The sequence below is a fragment of the Micrasema longulum genome, unplaced genomic scaffold (genome assembly GCF_059751315.1).
Source record: "Micrasema longulum isolate JH-2025_06_02 unplaced genomic scaffold, ASM5975131v1 h1tg000411l, whole genome shotgun sequence".
NCBI classification, from domain to species: domain Eukaryota; kingdom Metazoa; phylum Arthropoda; class Insecta; order Trichoptera; family Brachycentridae; genus Micrasema; species Micrasema longulum.
Window position 1 is genome coordinate 444,864 of NW_028277611.1, and position 15,306 is coordinate 460,169.

General features: G+C 33.9%; 1 protein-coding gene across 6 annotated transcripts in view; it reads left to right on the forward strand.

Annotated features, from left to right (window-relative positions):
- Window positions 1-383: 383 nt before the first annotated feature.
- PAN2 (PAN2-PAN3 deadenylation complex catalytic subunit PAN2) overlaps window positions 384-15,306 on the forward strand; it is a 36,259-nt gene continuing 21,336 nt past the window's right edge. For 3 of the 6 annotated variants that reach the window (XM_088226132.1, XM_088226134.1, XM_088226136.1), the window contains exons 1-11: window positions 384-558; window positions 656-837; window positions 3,320-3,489; window positions 6,041-6,161; window positions 6,600-6,802; window positions 8,387-8,594; window positions 8,765-8,904; window positions 9,113-9,362; window positions 10,453-10,578; window positions 12,466-12,585; window positions 13,079-13,160. In XM_088226132.1, the coding sequence (XP_088082258.1) occupies window positions 507-558; window positions 656-837; window positions 3,320-3,489; window positions 6,041-6,161; window positions 6,600-6,802; window positions 8,387-8,594; window positions 8,765-8,904; window positions 9,113-9,362; window positions 10,453-10,578; window positions 12,466-12,585; window positions 13,079-13,160 (1,654 nt within the window). In that variant the 5' untranslated portion in view covers window positions 384-506. The remainder of the gene's footprint in view (window positions 559-655; window positions 838-3,319; window positions 3,490-6,040; window positions 6,162-6,599; window positions 6,803-8,386; window positions 8,595-8,764; window positions 8,905-9,112; window positions 9,363-10,452; window positions 10,579-12,465; window positions 12,586-13,078; window positions 13,161-15,306) is intronic. The other 3 variants (XM_088226133.1, XM_088226135.1, XM_088226137.1) reach the window with 1 other exon arrangement.

The following is a 15,306-nucleotide window of genomic DNA, read 5'->3' on the forward strand; positions in this document are numbered from 1 at the left end:
AATCTAATGCCAAGCTGTCTTGTCCTGTAGATATTTTAAAACTCTATGATAGCCTTTTTCAAACAGCCGGTGTTTTAATATTTTTAAAATTCTTTGTTTGCAAAATCTGAATTTCAAGAAGTGCCGTGTTGTAAAATCGTAATCCAGTTTGAGGGAAAATTATTTTAAAAAAATTGCAGTCTAGTAGTAGGCAATGAATATCATTCACGAATACTCCAGAGATAATGTAGAACTACTACTAGTGAATGCTCTCGGTTTTCAAATATTGCGGGTTGCTAAAAATGTTGCCAGTCTTATGCTATCAAATTCCTGTACAATGCCAACCAAATTTTCTTGCTGTGACGCATTATCGGATTAGTTCAAAAAGCTACCGCCAGATGGCCTCGGAGATCCGCTGTTTTCATTCAAGATGTCAATCTAGAGTTTATTTACTTATTTTAAAATTATTTTTGAAGCCTTGTTTTTTCATATTTATTTATAAATGAAATTCGTAAAAGGTGCCGATTATGGATTACCACTACGCCGAATTATGCGCACCATCTTCAGATGTCTTAAATAGTAAGTTTTTATTTTACATATGTTAAATCTGTCCGCTAATGATATACGTAAACATGGGTATTTTATGTCCTATAAAATGCTTAATTCGCAATTTCAGGTCATATTGAATTGGTTTCAGGTCATTACTCCTCCGAATTTATCGATGCTTTTGGGATAAATGGGGTCAAATCGGAATACCATGAGCTCGCAACTGTCATGTCAGATGGGGGTGATATGTTTGGTGTCTCTACGGTTATATTTGACAAGGCGGAAGAATTATTATGGATGGGAAACCAGGGGGTGAGTATCCTAGAGGCGATTCAGTCCACTAAAGCCGAAATTCCACGTCCACACACCCATAACTGATATATACTCTCAACTTACTTCGAAAAGATCATTGTTTAACAGGCAGTAAAAGACAAATTTCTTTGTTCAGTATTTATTTTTCACAACTCATTATTGTTTTAATCAATTTTATAAATCTGTTCTAATTTAATTGATTACAAGACGAAAATATTAGCTCAAAGCCAACTAGACTGTAAAATTGCATCCATTCCCCAGTGCAATAAGGTGACCTTAATATTTTACTGATTTATTTGAATTTTTAAGGTAACGAGGGAAATTTAATTTAATCAAAAATTCTTATAAGTTAAGAAGTTTCAAGCTTTTACCATATTACATTATTATTTAAATTTATATTATAACCCGTTTAAAAAAAAACATTGAAGCTAATAAGTGTCTGAATGTATCCAACAATAATTTTGCCTATTCGACTGTGTATGTAATGCAGAAATAATTGAATAGAATCTCTGACTGGTTAAATGTAAATTAACTTAAATGAATTTTTTTAAGCAGTGAATTCATGCGTATTAGAGGTTCTGAGGAGGATATATCAATTCTTAAAATAAATTGTGAACTGGTTGAACAAGTTGTTAAAACAAAGTATTTAGGTATAACTATTGAAAATAAACTAAACTTTGGGCCTCATATTGGAAACATAACAAACAAACAAAATGCAAAAAAAGTTGGAATCTGGTGTCGCAGAACAGAGCAATGAGATTGATATTAAAGTGCTGTCCATATGCGTTTTATAGTTACTTATAAACATATATATGATTTGAGAATAGTGTATACTGGTTGTTTAACTAAAGCTGGCGCGTTCGCAAAACTCACACAAACGCATTTAAAATCTACAGGTGTTGATTAAAAAAAAGGTTAAATTAAATTTTAACTAAATGTGCTATCTTTATTGTTAATAAATAAGTGATTGTACATATTTTCTCCAGTATAATTTGTACTGTGCATTTTAATTTAATTACTTTTAATTATTATTATAATGAATACAAAATATTGAATTAAAAAAAAGTTTGTTTAAATATAAATAAATATATTACAGTTTCTTAAGTGGTTGTTTTTTTGCTCTGATCTAGAAGAGATTTCTAAAAACATTTAATACAATATCAAGATTTTGAAAATCAATATTCCGGACATTAAAAATGTTTTTGTGTAAGTTTTGCGAAAGCACCAGCACTAGAGAATCGACCTATACATGGTTTGATTAAATGAAAATAAACATTTATAAACCAGTGTTTTTAATCCATAGCTTAATATGTATACATCAAATACATATTATTATATTTTTACTATTAAGAATCGCAGCGAAATTCAGATGAACGCAGAAGCATCCTGTATATATTTTATTACCATATCATTAGCAACTAACAAAGCAATAGTTGTCTATGTCGCGCTTATAAGCGCATCTGAGCGCAAGAGAGACCGATATTATTTTCATAATGCGTATGCCGTGCGATGTCATACCATGAGCTTATTCACAGATACTACACAATGCGTTTTGCGAACGCGCCAGCTTCAGTCTGTCAAAATTCACCAGTACCTCTCACTGAAAAATCTCATGCCGAGGAATACTTTTTTCAAGTATTTTTCTCTTTTTTTACAAGAACAGTTTTTATAATGTCAAATTATTGTTAACAATTACATTGACTGGGTGGCCATAATCCTTATATATTAAAATTTCTTTAATTTGCCTGTTAAAAATTTGGTATGTGTGCAGTATTGCAAATTTGGGAAATATTAATGACGGCCGCCATTTAGAATACGTATGAGGACTCGTTTTTGAACTGCTCTGAGAATATCCAGCGATGTTTTTGGAGCAGATTCCTCGCTTATTATCCCATATTCTATTGCCGATATCCATAATGCTAAGTATATTCTCTTTAGATATGGTACCCCCAAAATATTTATTGTATTTTGAAATAGGTTGGTTTAGAATTATTTTTTTTATTTACTTCTATGTTTGGTTTTCAACATAAAAGTAAATCAATATTTATTCCGAAGTATTTAAAACAATGAGTATTAAAATAAATTCCTTCACACTGGATTTCTCAGTGAGGAATGCGTTATAATTAAATCATACCTTCATAGATGAAATAGGGTGGTTTCTTTTGTATTTGAACATGTAATTAGATATTATAAATCTAATGGTCAACAATAAATTAATGTATTGCATTCATTTTTAGAAAAAACACACAAAGAAATGTCTATTTTATCGTGGAGTTAAATTCTTATGTTAGGTAATTTTTGACGATTAGATTTAGTGTCCACTTACTATAGCACCCACCCTACTTAATAAATAATAAGTAATTTAAAAGCTGTCTGTAATGTAGATTAACGACTTAGGCATTAGCCTGACAATATGTACATACCTAGTAGCATATTCCCGCTGAAAGAAGACCTATTTTAATATTGCCTGGTTATTTCCAAGGGTCACGTGACATCATACTATGGACCACACTTGCAGAAGTATACTTCGTTCCAAGTTCACGCCTCGGAGGAAGTGCGATCGCTGCTCACAGTCGACAGCGGAATTCTGGCCCTAACCAAGACCAGCCTTCGCCATCAAATAAGAAGAGGGATTCCCAAGTTTACACACAGGTTCGTCTAGCATCTTCTTGTTAAGTTCACCCAAGTGACTTGTATTGTTTTTAAGAATTTTACATCATATTGCTTGTGAAATTTAGGTCTGTGCGGATGGTGGAGTATTTTGTGACAGTAATTGAAAGTGTTTTTCTGAATTTGTTTTTAGGAAAAAATATTTTCAAATGTAATATTACAATTTATGGTTTTGTCAAATATGAATACATCTTTTTTTTTTAATGAGACTGCACTTTAGTTTAGTGTCATTAAGGTGTTATTAGTGAAAAATTAAAAGTGTTGTTTGAACGAGGTTACCTAGTTCTCTGAGAAAAACGATAAATTATTTAATGGGATATAAAACTGGCGGGATACACATAATTTAAGATGTTTTTCATTTAGAAAGAATTAGGATAGTATTTGACCCTGAGTTCTTCCTTAGTTACTAGTAAGGCGCTTTATCTACTGTGCTAAGCATAATTGTACGAGACGCGTTTCCGCCTTGTATAAAGAATAGTGAGACTGTAATAATCTCGGCAAGGCGCTGGTATTCTACTGCGAGCTGCGATAGGTATCAGTAGCCCGTAGGTATGAATATTTATTCAAAATACTGTCGGCTGACAGAGGCAGCTAATTTTTCTGGCAAATGTCTGTTCAATTAACGTCTCCCAAAAAATACGATCAAGGAATAAAAGCATCTCCACTGAATGCAGAATTTATATTATTTGTTGACTTTTGGTGTATTTCTTCATTTTAAAACATATTTATTTTTAAATTTGCACTAATTTTTTTTTTACGGTCTTAATAATATAAATAAACAATGTGTTGCCGTGTTGCCTGAAAAGCGTCTAGTCCGCTTCTTATCTATTTTACTTTTGGATTATGTGCAGTATGCAAGGCTGAGACTAGCATTATAGATAGAATTGATGAAAGGGGTGCTGCGTGGTTTGGTTGGTTGGTTGGTTGATGCGTTGAGCAAATGGACACCAAAAATGCGACAAAAAAAATACAATACGAAAGCTGATGGATGCAGAAAACGAGAAAAACAAATAAAGACATGGCAAATTAATTCCAGCAATGATGGATACATCAAAAGTCGGAATAATCAGCAAGAGAAGATGTATGAGTGTAGAGAAAGCAAAGCCTAAGACAGTGTCTTGGCATTCTATCCTCTGCCTACCCCTACGGAAAAAAATATGTGATGATTGATTTTGAGTGTTTACACTTCATTCAATGCAAATCAAATATCGCAACATTTTTCATCTTACTTAATCTTTTACAAGTTTGCTTACTTCATAAAAAACTACTGTAAAAAAAAAGTACATAAATATGTACATATATGTTTTACAGCTGTGTATATTGTTTTTCTTTAATTTGATTGAACACTCAATGACTTTCAATCAATAGACATATGTTTTTGAAGTCTTTTTTTTTATTACCTACTTTTATCATGTAAATATTTCTTGTTCAAATATTGGTTTGATATGTGCTGTACTGACCTACATTCTGAGACGATTGATCTGAGCTGAGCTCTTGAAAGCAAACATAAAAAATATTTAGTAATTTAAACATAAAAATATTTAATAATTTATCAAAGATCACTCACATGTACATAATATTACAAATTAATCGAACAGAACAATAAAACTTTTGAAAGCCTGCATATATATTATAACAAATTTCAAGTATAGCCGGGGTCTACGTTAAAGGACACGGAAGGAATACGGTAATCTGTTTTGATTCTGCTCGGCTGTGTTTTTACAAAAATTGGCGCGTCAATATTCACAAATAAATGGTTAGGTTAGGTTACCATCTACGCCTATGCTTAACCATAAAGCTTCAAAATTAAGTTAGCAAGACTAATATTTATTGTTTCTTACTAATAAAATTGAGTCAATGAGAAAGACGAAAGTGTGAAATTTTGAACCAGATTTATAATTCTCTTATCAATTGGAAAGACAACACTTATCAACCATAATATATACATTAAAACCTTCGTTTGATACTCTGGAATATATGAACTGAATGGCTAAATGTGAATGGTAATTGTTTTTTCAGATCGGATTGATCTTATCGCCGGTGTGCCTCAAGGGGGGGTACTTTCTCCACTTTTATTTTCCCTTTTTAGCAATCCAATCACAAAAAACCTTCCCTGTTCGTACCATTTATATGCCGATGATTTGCAATTATATATTCATTTCAAACCCGTTGATATTGCTGAAAAACATAGAGTAATGTCACTTGCACTCAAGCATATCTCTTCATAGACAAAAAAACATGGACTTCTCATAAATTCAAGAAAAACCCAAATTGTACTTGTTGGTAGTAAAAAAATGTATTCAATAGTGAATTTTTCCACACTTCCTCTTTTTAAAATAGATAGTACAGAAATTCCAAGAATCATCTTATTCATGTTCATGTATCAGTGTAATAAATGCGGTATGCGAGGATTTAATAAACAAGAAATTTGTTTTTTTAGCTTACTTTTGCTTTATGTATTATTCTTATTCTTAGGTGGGGGTCTGCTTTATGTATACCATGAACTCCGAATACAAATAAATTTAATTTTCAGATCTGAAAATATGCAAGATATGCAATGCATAATCGCCTTGGACTCGCATAGAGTTGTGATGGGTGGACACCAGAATAAGTTGATTGATTTCGACTTGAATCGTCAGCAAGAAACCAAACAGGTACAATTAAATTTAGGCAGCGATAGCCGACTGTTACATGCTAAAAAATTCGGGCCTCTTGTAATCGGCCTTCCAAGCCTCAATTATGATCTCAGATGCCCTATATTATCATCCATAATACAAATTAAAATCAATATTCATGAATCTTGGCGCTTTATAAGTTATCCATAATAATAATAAAAAAACGTATTATGTTATTTACGATGCTACTTAATTATTTTCGCAATGTAAAAAATAATTGAAATCAAAGGAATTTCAGCAATAATACATATTCCTTCCATATTCATATATCTGGTGTTTCTGTTTCACGTGAATAATATTCGGGGCCAATTGCTATCCCTGTAAGCTGCTGGAAGAAAATAAGAACGAAGATTGTCAAACAAAAGTTCAAATCGAAGTATTTAAAACTTGAATTTGTAAACAAATAAAATATTTTAGCACTCTCTGGGGGCCGCCGACGCTCGTTGTGCCATCCTCCGTCGCCACTCCTATCTGCTGGTGGGCGGGGACCCCAGTGGCCGCATCACCCTTCGTGACCCCGGCTCCCTCCGCCAGCAGCATGTGCTGGACACCCACTCGGCCAGCCTCAGCGACTTCGATGTCCAGGGAAACCTCATTGTCACTTGTGGATTCAGCTCCGAGTTTGTACAATTTTCTAATTTACTTGTACTGTTTTGTAATTTTTACTATTTTGTAACTGACGATGTGATACACTAAACTTATACCAGTGCTTTTTATAATCCTGGAATACGCTTTTTGGTATGGGGTTTATCTCTTCTATGGTTGCGAAACATCGTTCTTTCATAGTCTTCTTTATGTTTGGGAACAGGAAAAGGTCGTACAGGGCCAAGTCTTGTAAATGAGCAGGAGTTTTCAGGATTGTCAGGAGCATCAATGTGGTCTGTTTTTTTTTTTTTTCAAAATGCCACAAGCGGGCTTGTTATTATTTTCGCTTCAGAATATTTTTAAAAATTTGCCCATCTTACCAAACCGCGTCTTACTCGTCTGTCTGACAAAAATCAACTACACGTCTAAAATGGTCGAAAATTGCCAGATAAACATGTGTAGGACAAAAATAGGCTCTTAATGTACGAAAAAAATAATAAAAAATATTTTTACTAAAACTTACTACTTCGAACGACATTACTGGTTCATATGAATCACCCAATGATAAGAGAGCTGTGAAAGATATCCGGTTTGCTTACCGTAAACAGATCAATCGGCAGAACTGACAAACCTCTGACGTCACACCCGGAATTATTTCAGAAAGACAAAACCTTAAAATGTCAAAGCGCTGATAATACGATATATAAAAATTAAAAAAAAAAATTTCAATTAATTTTAATAGTCTATTAACAAATAAAAAAATTAAAAATATCCACTGAACTTTTTTTGAAACCTCATAACTAAATATATTTTACGTTTGTTAATTTAGTGGAGCCCCATGCCCATTCTAGGGACCTGCTTTATAAATCTAACTTTCTACGCATTTTATTTGTACTTTGACAGGCTTATTGCCAGATGGAATATTCTTCCAACCAATTCAATACATATTATGTAAATAAACGTTAATAACTGTACACATTTGTCGATAGTTTTCCTTATGAAAATTTTAATATTGGAAATTTTGTGTGCATGATTGGTACCTACTATATAAATTATGAACTCTTAAAAGACTAGATATTTTGAAATATAGGTATTTAAAATCGAAAAATGAACATGTGCATGTATTGTTAAAAACATTTTTACTTTTTACTACACAAAATGTAAGAGTCGGTAATTTGGTGCTACGGAGTTAATTTCCTATTGAAACACGATTTTTACCAAAAAGACTAAGAAATTTGTCGAATAAAAATTTTAATTCTCTAATAACCTCTTATTGGTCTATCAAACTAACTGTATTAATGTGTAAATCCGTTATTCATTAAAATATATATTTTGTACATTTTAAACTTCTATTAAGAAATATCACTAACTAATTTTCAATGTTTAAGACAAAGATGAGTTGAAAAAACTATAACTTTTTGGCCATGTGAGGCCCGAAAAGTTGATCAACTGAGGCCCAGGGAGCCGATTAACTAAGGCATGAGCCCAGTATGTTATAGTTCATTACCTGCTAGTTTTGAATTAAAAGTGGTCATAACCGAAAAAAGTATTTTACTCGATATAATTTAGTTGATATTGCACATTATGGGATGTAATATGTATAAAGCGTAATCTTCCAGGCAAGGCGGGCTGTCGTGCGACTGCGTGCTGCTAGCGTACGATGTGCGTGCGCTGCGAGCGCTGCCGCCGATAGTCGTGTGCGTGGAGCCGCTGTTGTTGCGCTTCCTGCCCTCTGTATCCTCCCGCCTTGCCGTGGCCACGGCGCATGGCCACGTCCAGCTGGTGGACACCATACCCACCAAGGAGCCGCGCCTCACCATGTTCCAGGTAAGGGAACTATGCACGTAGGTCTTTATCTTCTCTATATTGCGATACGCCGTCTTTTCATGGTCTTCTTTATCTTCGGAAATAGGAAATAGTCGTAGGGGGCCAAGTCAAAATATTCTGCGTATTTTTTTATCCAACCTCATGTATGTATATTTTTTTCTAAATTTCAGGTAAACACTCAAAATGCTCCTTGCTTAACATTCGATATATCTGCAACAAGTCAGGCATTTGGATTTGGTGATCAATCTGGACATCTCCACTTGTTCTCTCCAGAGCATAATACGGAACCAATCTATAATGGCTTTTCAAGGTAATTAAACTACATGCATCGTATCCATGTATTATTAAAATACTTTTCCATGCATTATATACAATGGGTCTCCGAATCCAGCACTTACCAAATGTAAAGAACTAGTAAATTTGACAAATCAACCTAACGCTGCAGTTGTTGATCCGTTATGAGCCTATAAAGGTAGAAAGAAGCATAATTTTTCTAATTTACCTTTTACTGTTTCTAGACAAACAGAATTCCCCGACGCCCTTGAAGAGCTCCCCTTCGTCAGCTACACGGACACCACATTTTCCCCGTCGTCCATCCCCCTGCCGCCCCTGGCCACCGGAGACATGCTGCTCAGTGACTGGCCCGACCAGTTCACTGTCCCGGCCTACCGGATGCCCAAACTCCTAGATGCAGAAGTTCTCCGAACCATGAAGATGCAAGGCCCCATCGGATACGCCCCCAACCCACACACCTTTTTACGAAATCAGGTAACGTAAAAAAAATATTATTAATATTTAAAGCATTATCTTTGTGGTCAAACATTTTACTAATTTTTATTGAATATTTGTATATAACCACTTACCGACTTTTCTATGTCTACCGGTCTCTTCGTCAGGACACCAATTAAACCAACGTGCAAAACCCACGATACACCTTCACCATAGTTGTTGCACAGACATATAAAACCAACACGACATGCATTTTAATAAGCACATGCACTGATTAGGACAAACATGCACTGATTAAATTATGAAAATAAAACCTATTAAGCTTATCCCCTCCCTCCATCCCCTCTAATTTTTTCATTAATTCTCAAACAAGAGAATATTTTCACCAATGTTGCTAATTTGCATCTCGGTCAGTTAAGGATAGGTGAAGGTGGTAAAACAGTACTCCTGTGGGCTCCTGCCGTCTGAATTTATTTGGCAGAACTAAGTAATGCGGCATTGATGTGGGAGGGGGCGATTTCAGATCGCATTACAGAATTCACTATCAGGGTTGATAACCCAGAAAAACTTAATGTGCATCTAACGGCCTTTAAAGTCTTAGAAGGTTTATCTCACTCTAGCCACGGTTTCACCACATTGAGTATTTTTCATACAAATTTACATTTAAAGATCGTGCAAAACAAAATGTGCACGGTGACAATTAGCGCATGCTAAGATAAAAAGGTGTTCTACTAGAGACGATAACGCTAGATCTTTTGGCGCCAGTATTGAGTAAAATATTTGTGTAATACTGCAATGAATCTCTGTTACTTTATTTTACCTATTTTTACTATCAATAATTTATTTATATTTTTACTTGGCAGTGTACTACACTTATACATGTACTTATGAACCGCCTTTGTTTTGAACACAAAAACAAATTGAAATAAAATTTGCCCAAATGACACTCGAGTGAAACACTCCCAGTAAGTGGATATAAGATTAGCCCGAAGGAGACTCGGGCTCATCATATAGAAAAAACTTTGTTCTAATTTGTAATGCATTATTTTATATTTTAGAAGTAGAAATAAGAATGACTGCTTTTTTTGTGAAAAAAACATTTGTAATACACATGGAATTTAATTTTCAGGTCCCATATATATTTGAGCAACCAGTGAGTCCTAGCCATAGTAAAACTTTAGAAAATAACATCAACTCCTTTACAATGGAGAACGAAAGTAGTCCATTTATAGCCATTCCAAAACGATACCGAAGGGTAAGCAAATCTTCTCATTTTGTTAAACCTTTTTTTTTTAATACAGTATTAATAATAAAATTTCAACGTTTCATGTTTCATGTATTGGTAATAACCTATATAAATCATCAAGTTAGCTTTAGTTTTCAGCAAAACAATGGGCCATAGGTACTCAGGTCAAGAATCACAAGCAAAGCGACCAAATTGCCTGTTCACATTTGTTGTTAAACCAAAAACCTATTCAAAAATTTGCAACGCTTTGGTTCTATGCAATAGAGTGAAATGGCATCTCTGTAGCCGTAGCGCGTTATTACTCTTTTGGAATAACCTACTTTTGAGAAAAGGGGGACCAAAGCTTATTTCCTTGAAGTTTAATTTTGATTGATTTATCATTATTATTGATTTAAGTTATTTATATTATATATTGCTGACTTGAATAAGTTCTCGCTGTTTTTTCATCAAAATGAATGCTTTATTCTTAAAAATTAGTAAAGAGCATATCATTGACAGTATTGTCCATTGCTAGCAACTGCTTTCTCCCATATTTCTGGCAGTATAGATATAGCAATCGAGCTATTTTTGGTATCTTCGTAAGAATGGGAGTACTGCTCAGCCAGGCCATGAGTCTTCGATAGGAACAAGTGGTAATCTTAAGGAGCATGGTCAGGTAAATACGGCGGGTGGTGTAGGATTTCCCATTTAAACATTTCCAAGTATGTTTTGACTAGCCTTGCAACATGTGGCCGACCATTGTCATGTTGCAAAATTACTTTGTTGTATCTGTCCTCGTATTGCGGCTGTTTTTCCTTTAATACTCGGCTTAAATGCATCAATTGTAAGCGAACGCGATCTCCCATGATGGTCCCGTTGGGTTCGAGGAGCTCATAATACACTACACCCAACTAATCTCACCAAATACAAAGCATGAATTCGGAACCATGGTTTTTTAGTTTGGTCGTCGATGATGCATGGGTAGGCTTACCCTACGCTTCGGATTATCATAGTATCCACTTTTCATCACCAGTCACAATACGGTGCAAAAAACCTATCCTTTTCCGTCGTTGGAGCAGCTGTTCACACGTGAAAAAATGCTGTTCGACGTCTTTCGGCTATAATTAGTACGGCACCAATTTCCTTGCTTTTAAATCATTTCTAATGCTTTTAAAGATCATTTTGTATCTGACATGGGTATTCATCGAGTAGTTGTCCCAATTTTTCATCTTCAAACTTTTATGATGCTCCAGAGCGTTCTTTATCTTCAATGCCAAAATCATTATTTTTAAAGCATCACATCCAATGTTATTTCCGACATAACACAATCGCCGTAAGTCTCAACAAGAATTCTATGTGCTTCAGCTGTAGAAAGCTGTTTTTTGAAAAAAGTATTGCGAAAAAAAATCTCTGGAAATACTCTTTTGGGACAAAATTCGACAGCTTAATGCTATGAAAAAATATGTTGTTTACACTTCGCCTGAATAACATATACAAAATCTCATCCCAAGCCTAATTGTGAGCTTCACAATGAAGTTGGCTGCAGTATTCCCCGATATAAAACGGCTAACACCACCTTCGGGAAACAGGGAGAACTTCTTCAAGTCTCTGATATTTTTAAATGTTTGTGAAAACTTTGTTTAAATACTGAAATTTAAAAAAAAAGAAAAACGTGCTTCTTATCCATTTAAACGTGTAGACAATATAATATTCTTACTAAAAATAGTTGAATTTTACAATATTCTACACTTAGACTTTGTTTTAAAATATTGTTAAACCTGTAAATGCGTCAACTTCTAATTGTCTTTCTCAAAATATAACGAGTATGTATCAATCATATCAAGATGATGTATCATACAGAAGACGCTGTATAAAACTTGCATGATCATAATTTTAATTTGTTTGTTTTGTTTTTAGGTGGAAGTTAGATACTCAAAACTAGGAACGAATGATTTTGATTTTGACCAGTATAATAAAACGGGTTTTCCTGGATTAGAAGCCACTCTACCTAATTCGTATTGTAATGCTATGCTCCAGGTAATTTTTATTTTTCACTTTGGAAAAATGTTTTTGTAATTTCACATTAAGTCAAGTATTTTTTTTATGACTTAATTTAAGTCGTCTAAATATGGGCATTGATTCCGTGTTCAGGCCAATGACGAATACAGTTCTGCGTGTGAAGCAGACCCAGAATTCTGGATGAGTGTTTTTGACTCAGCGGCTGCTCTCAGGTGCAGTAGTTGGCGCGTTCGCTTACTGTGCATGAGGTCACGGGTTCGATACCTGGGAAGGTTGACGCGAAGATGGTTTTCCACTGAAGTATTTCATCATCCCTGGACTGGCACCTGAAATGTGAGACTGATCACCTCACCTTCCCGGAACATATGATCCTGCAGTGTCCTTTACAGCGCCGAGTGCGGATAAGGGTTAGAAAATGATCAAACATGGGCATGTGGAAAAGTTATAACTTTTATATTTACTGACACACAAATCTTACACACCTAATCTTACTTGATATTACACTTTCTAGGTTTTATACTACACTGGTGCTGTAAAACGAGCATTACTGAAGCACACATGTGCCAAAGAGTTTTGTTTGAGCTGTGAATTAGGTAGGTGTAAAACATCGTCATTGCACTGGCAATATTTGTTAAGTGAACTTTCTTTTTGAACCCATTCCCTGCGTTTAAAATTTACTTATATTATTTATTCGTTTAAAAACTTATTTTGTTAGTGACCATGAATTCATTATCTCTCTACTTGATAAATACTAAAGCTATGAACCTTTTTGACAACAAATTACTCGCACATGCTGCAAGCACCGCATAGTAGTGCTGTCATAGGCGCCCACAGATGTATGTAAGCACCTTTTTGAACGAGTTTAAACTATTTTCAATTTCTCATTTAAATTACACTATTTTGTTACAACAAAATATAAATTACGTTATTTTCCTTTTTGTTATCAATAAAAAAAATGTAACAAATAAATCCATCATCAAAATGTACATTGTTTCCTAAATCTCTTGAACAATTTAAAAAATGTTAATTAGCATATATTCAATAATTGTATTCCATTGTCGGTTTTTAGATTTAAAATGCTTACGGCAATAAAATCAAAACGACTTTAAAACACCATTCCATTCAAATGCTATGAAATCATTTTGACTTCTTACATTTTACTTACCTATGTTTAAATAATACCTACTGTATGCTTCAATTTTTTTCCTAAAACTGTTAGAATTTTTCAAAAACATTTAATTGTGTATCTACCTACGTTTATGATATATTTTATCTTTATTTATATATATATATATATCTAGAGAGCATAATGTAATTTGATACTTAATTATTCTTTTTTTTTAAAATTATTTCTGCTTATTAGATATGTTTATGCTCAAACCAACAGTGGTATGTGAAAACCAGCACAGATAGAACTTTCAGGTGAGGGGGTCACCTTTCCTTCTCAAGTCAAACAACTGATGAACTTTTTACTCAAGCACTTTATTATAACAAAGAACAGTTTGTTACAAATAAAGTGGTGAATCACTGTTGAATCTCCAGATGGTGTCTCGAATTTCTTCTTTGGGCGATCTCCGTTCGTCTCTTTCTTGCGGCTTCTTGTTCGGACCTGTCTGTCTCTCTCAGAAACCTAAGCTTAAATAATTTCCCTCGATCCCTGGAGCCATTCCCTTTTTTACTACATCTGGGCGCGCCTATTTTCTAGGACACTCCCTTTTTTATGGTTTATTTTTATTCCATACACAAATTCTTAATTTAAGATATAATTACACAATACCTAGACTAATTATTGCTTATATTATCATTGACTTATATATCCTACAATTTTGTATAATGATTTATATAATAAAAAGTTCAAATAAATCCTACAAGTCAATGCTACTATTCTAGTTTATCTAGCTAAAACATATGAATGTTACATTAAAATAAAATTACAATACATTATTCCTATTCAGGAAAGACAATGTCATCTTATCATTTACCGGGCCAAAGTATATCCGTATTATTTACGCAATTATTTCAAATTTACTAACTGTAAGAACACACAAATACTCAGCTCCAACGCAACGATTACATCCTTTTGTAAAGCGCTGTCTGTAATTGGTGCATTCTTAGCTAATGAGAAGTCATCTTATGTTTACGTAAATAGTAAAAACTAGCGTCGCCTTTGTCCACGGTATCGATTGTTTACATAAATGGCATGTGCCAAAAAGAGCCAACTATATCTCCGGTTGCATCCCGCCTCTAGTTCATTTCAGCTCCGACCTTGTCGCCGAGAATGCGTGTTCAGGATCCCGGTCAGATTTCACAAAATTTATGAGACTCCCTTGGTCCATAAAACAACTGCATTTGTTAGCGAAACAATGTAACCTACTGCAATATGTCAAATGAATTTATTTACTAGGTTTCTCAATAAAATCTACCCTACTTTATTTGCATTACGTAAAATTAATTCTGGAACTAACAAGATACATATTTATTAGACCTACATATTATCAACTTGTTATACCTTGAAATGCTTGAATTTTAATTTTGTACCTGTCATGTAAAAGCCCTCTGGGCATATCTAATATAATAAATAAATAATAAATGAATCAATAAACATTACCGGCGCAACGATGATAAGTAACTTTCAAAAATATCCTTCTTTTAAAAATCTAATTAATAAGTTCTCAATATTGCATCCAATTATTTTCTTCTAAATAAAAAAACTCACCCTGACGATGGATGCTACAATAC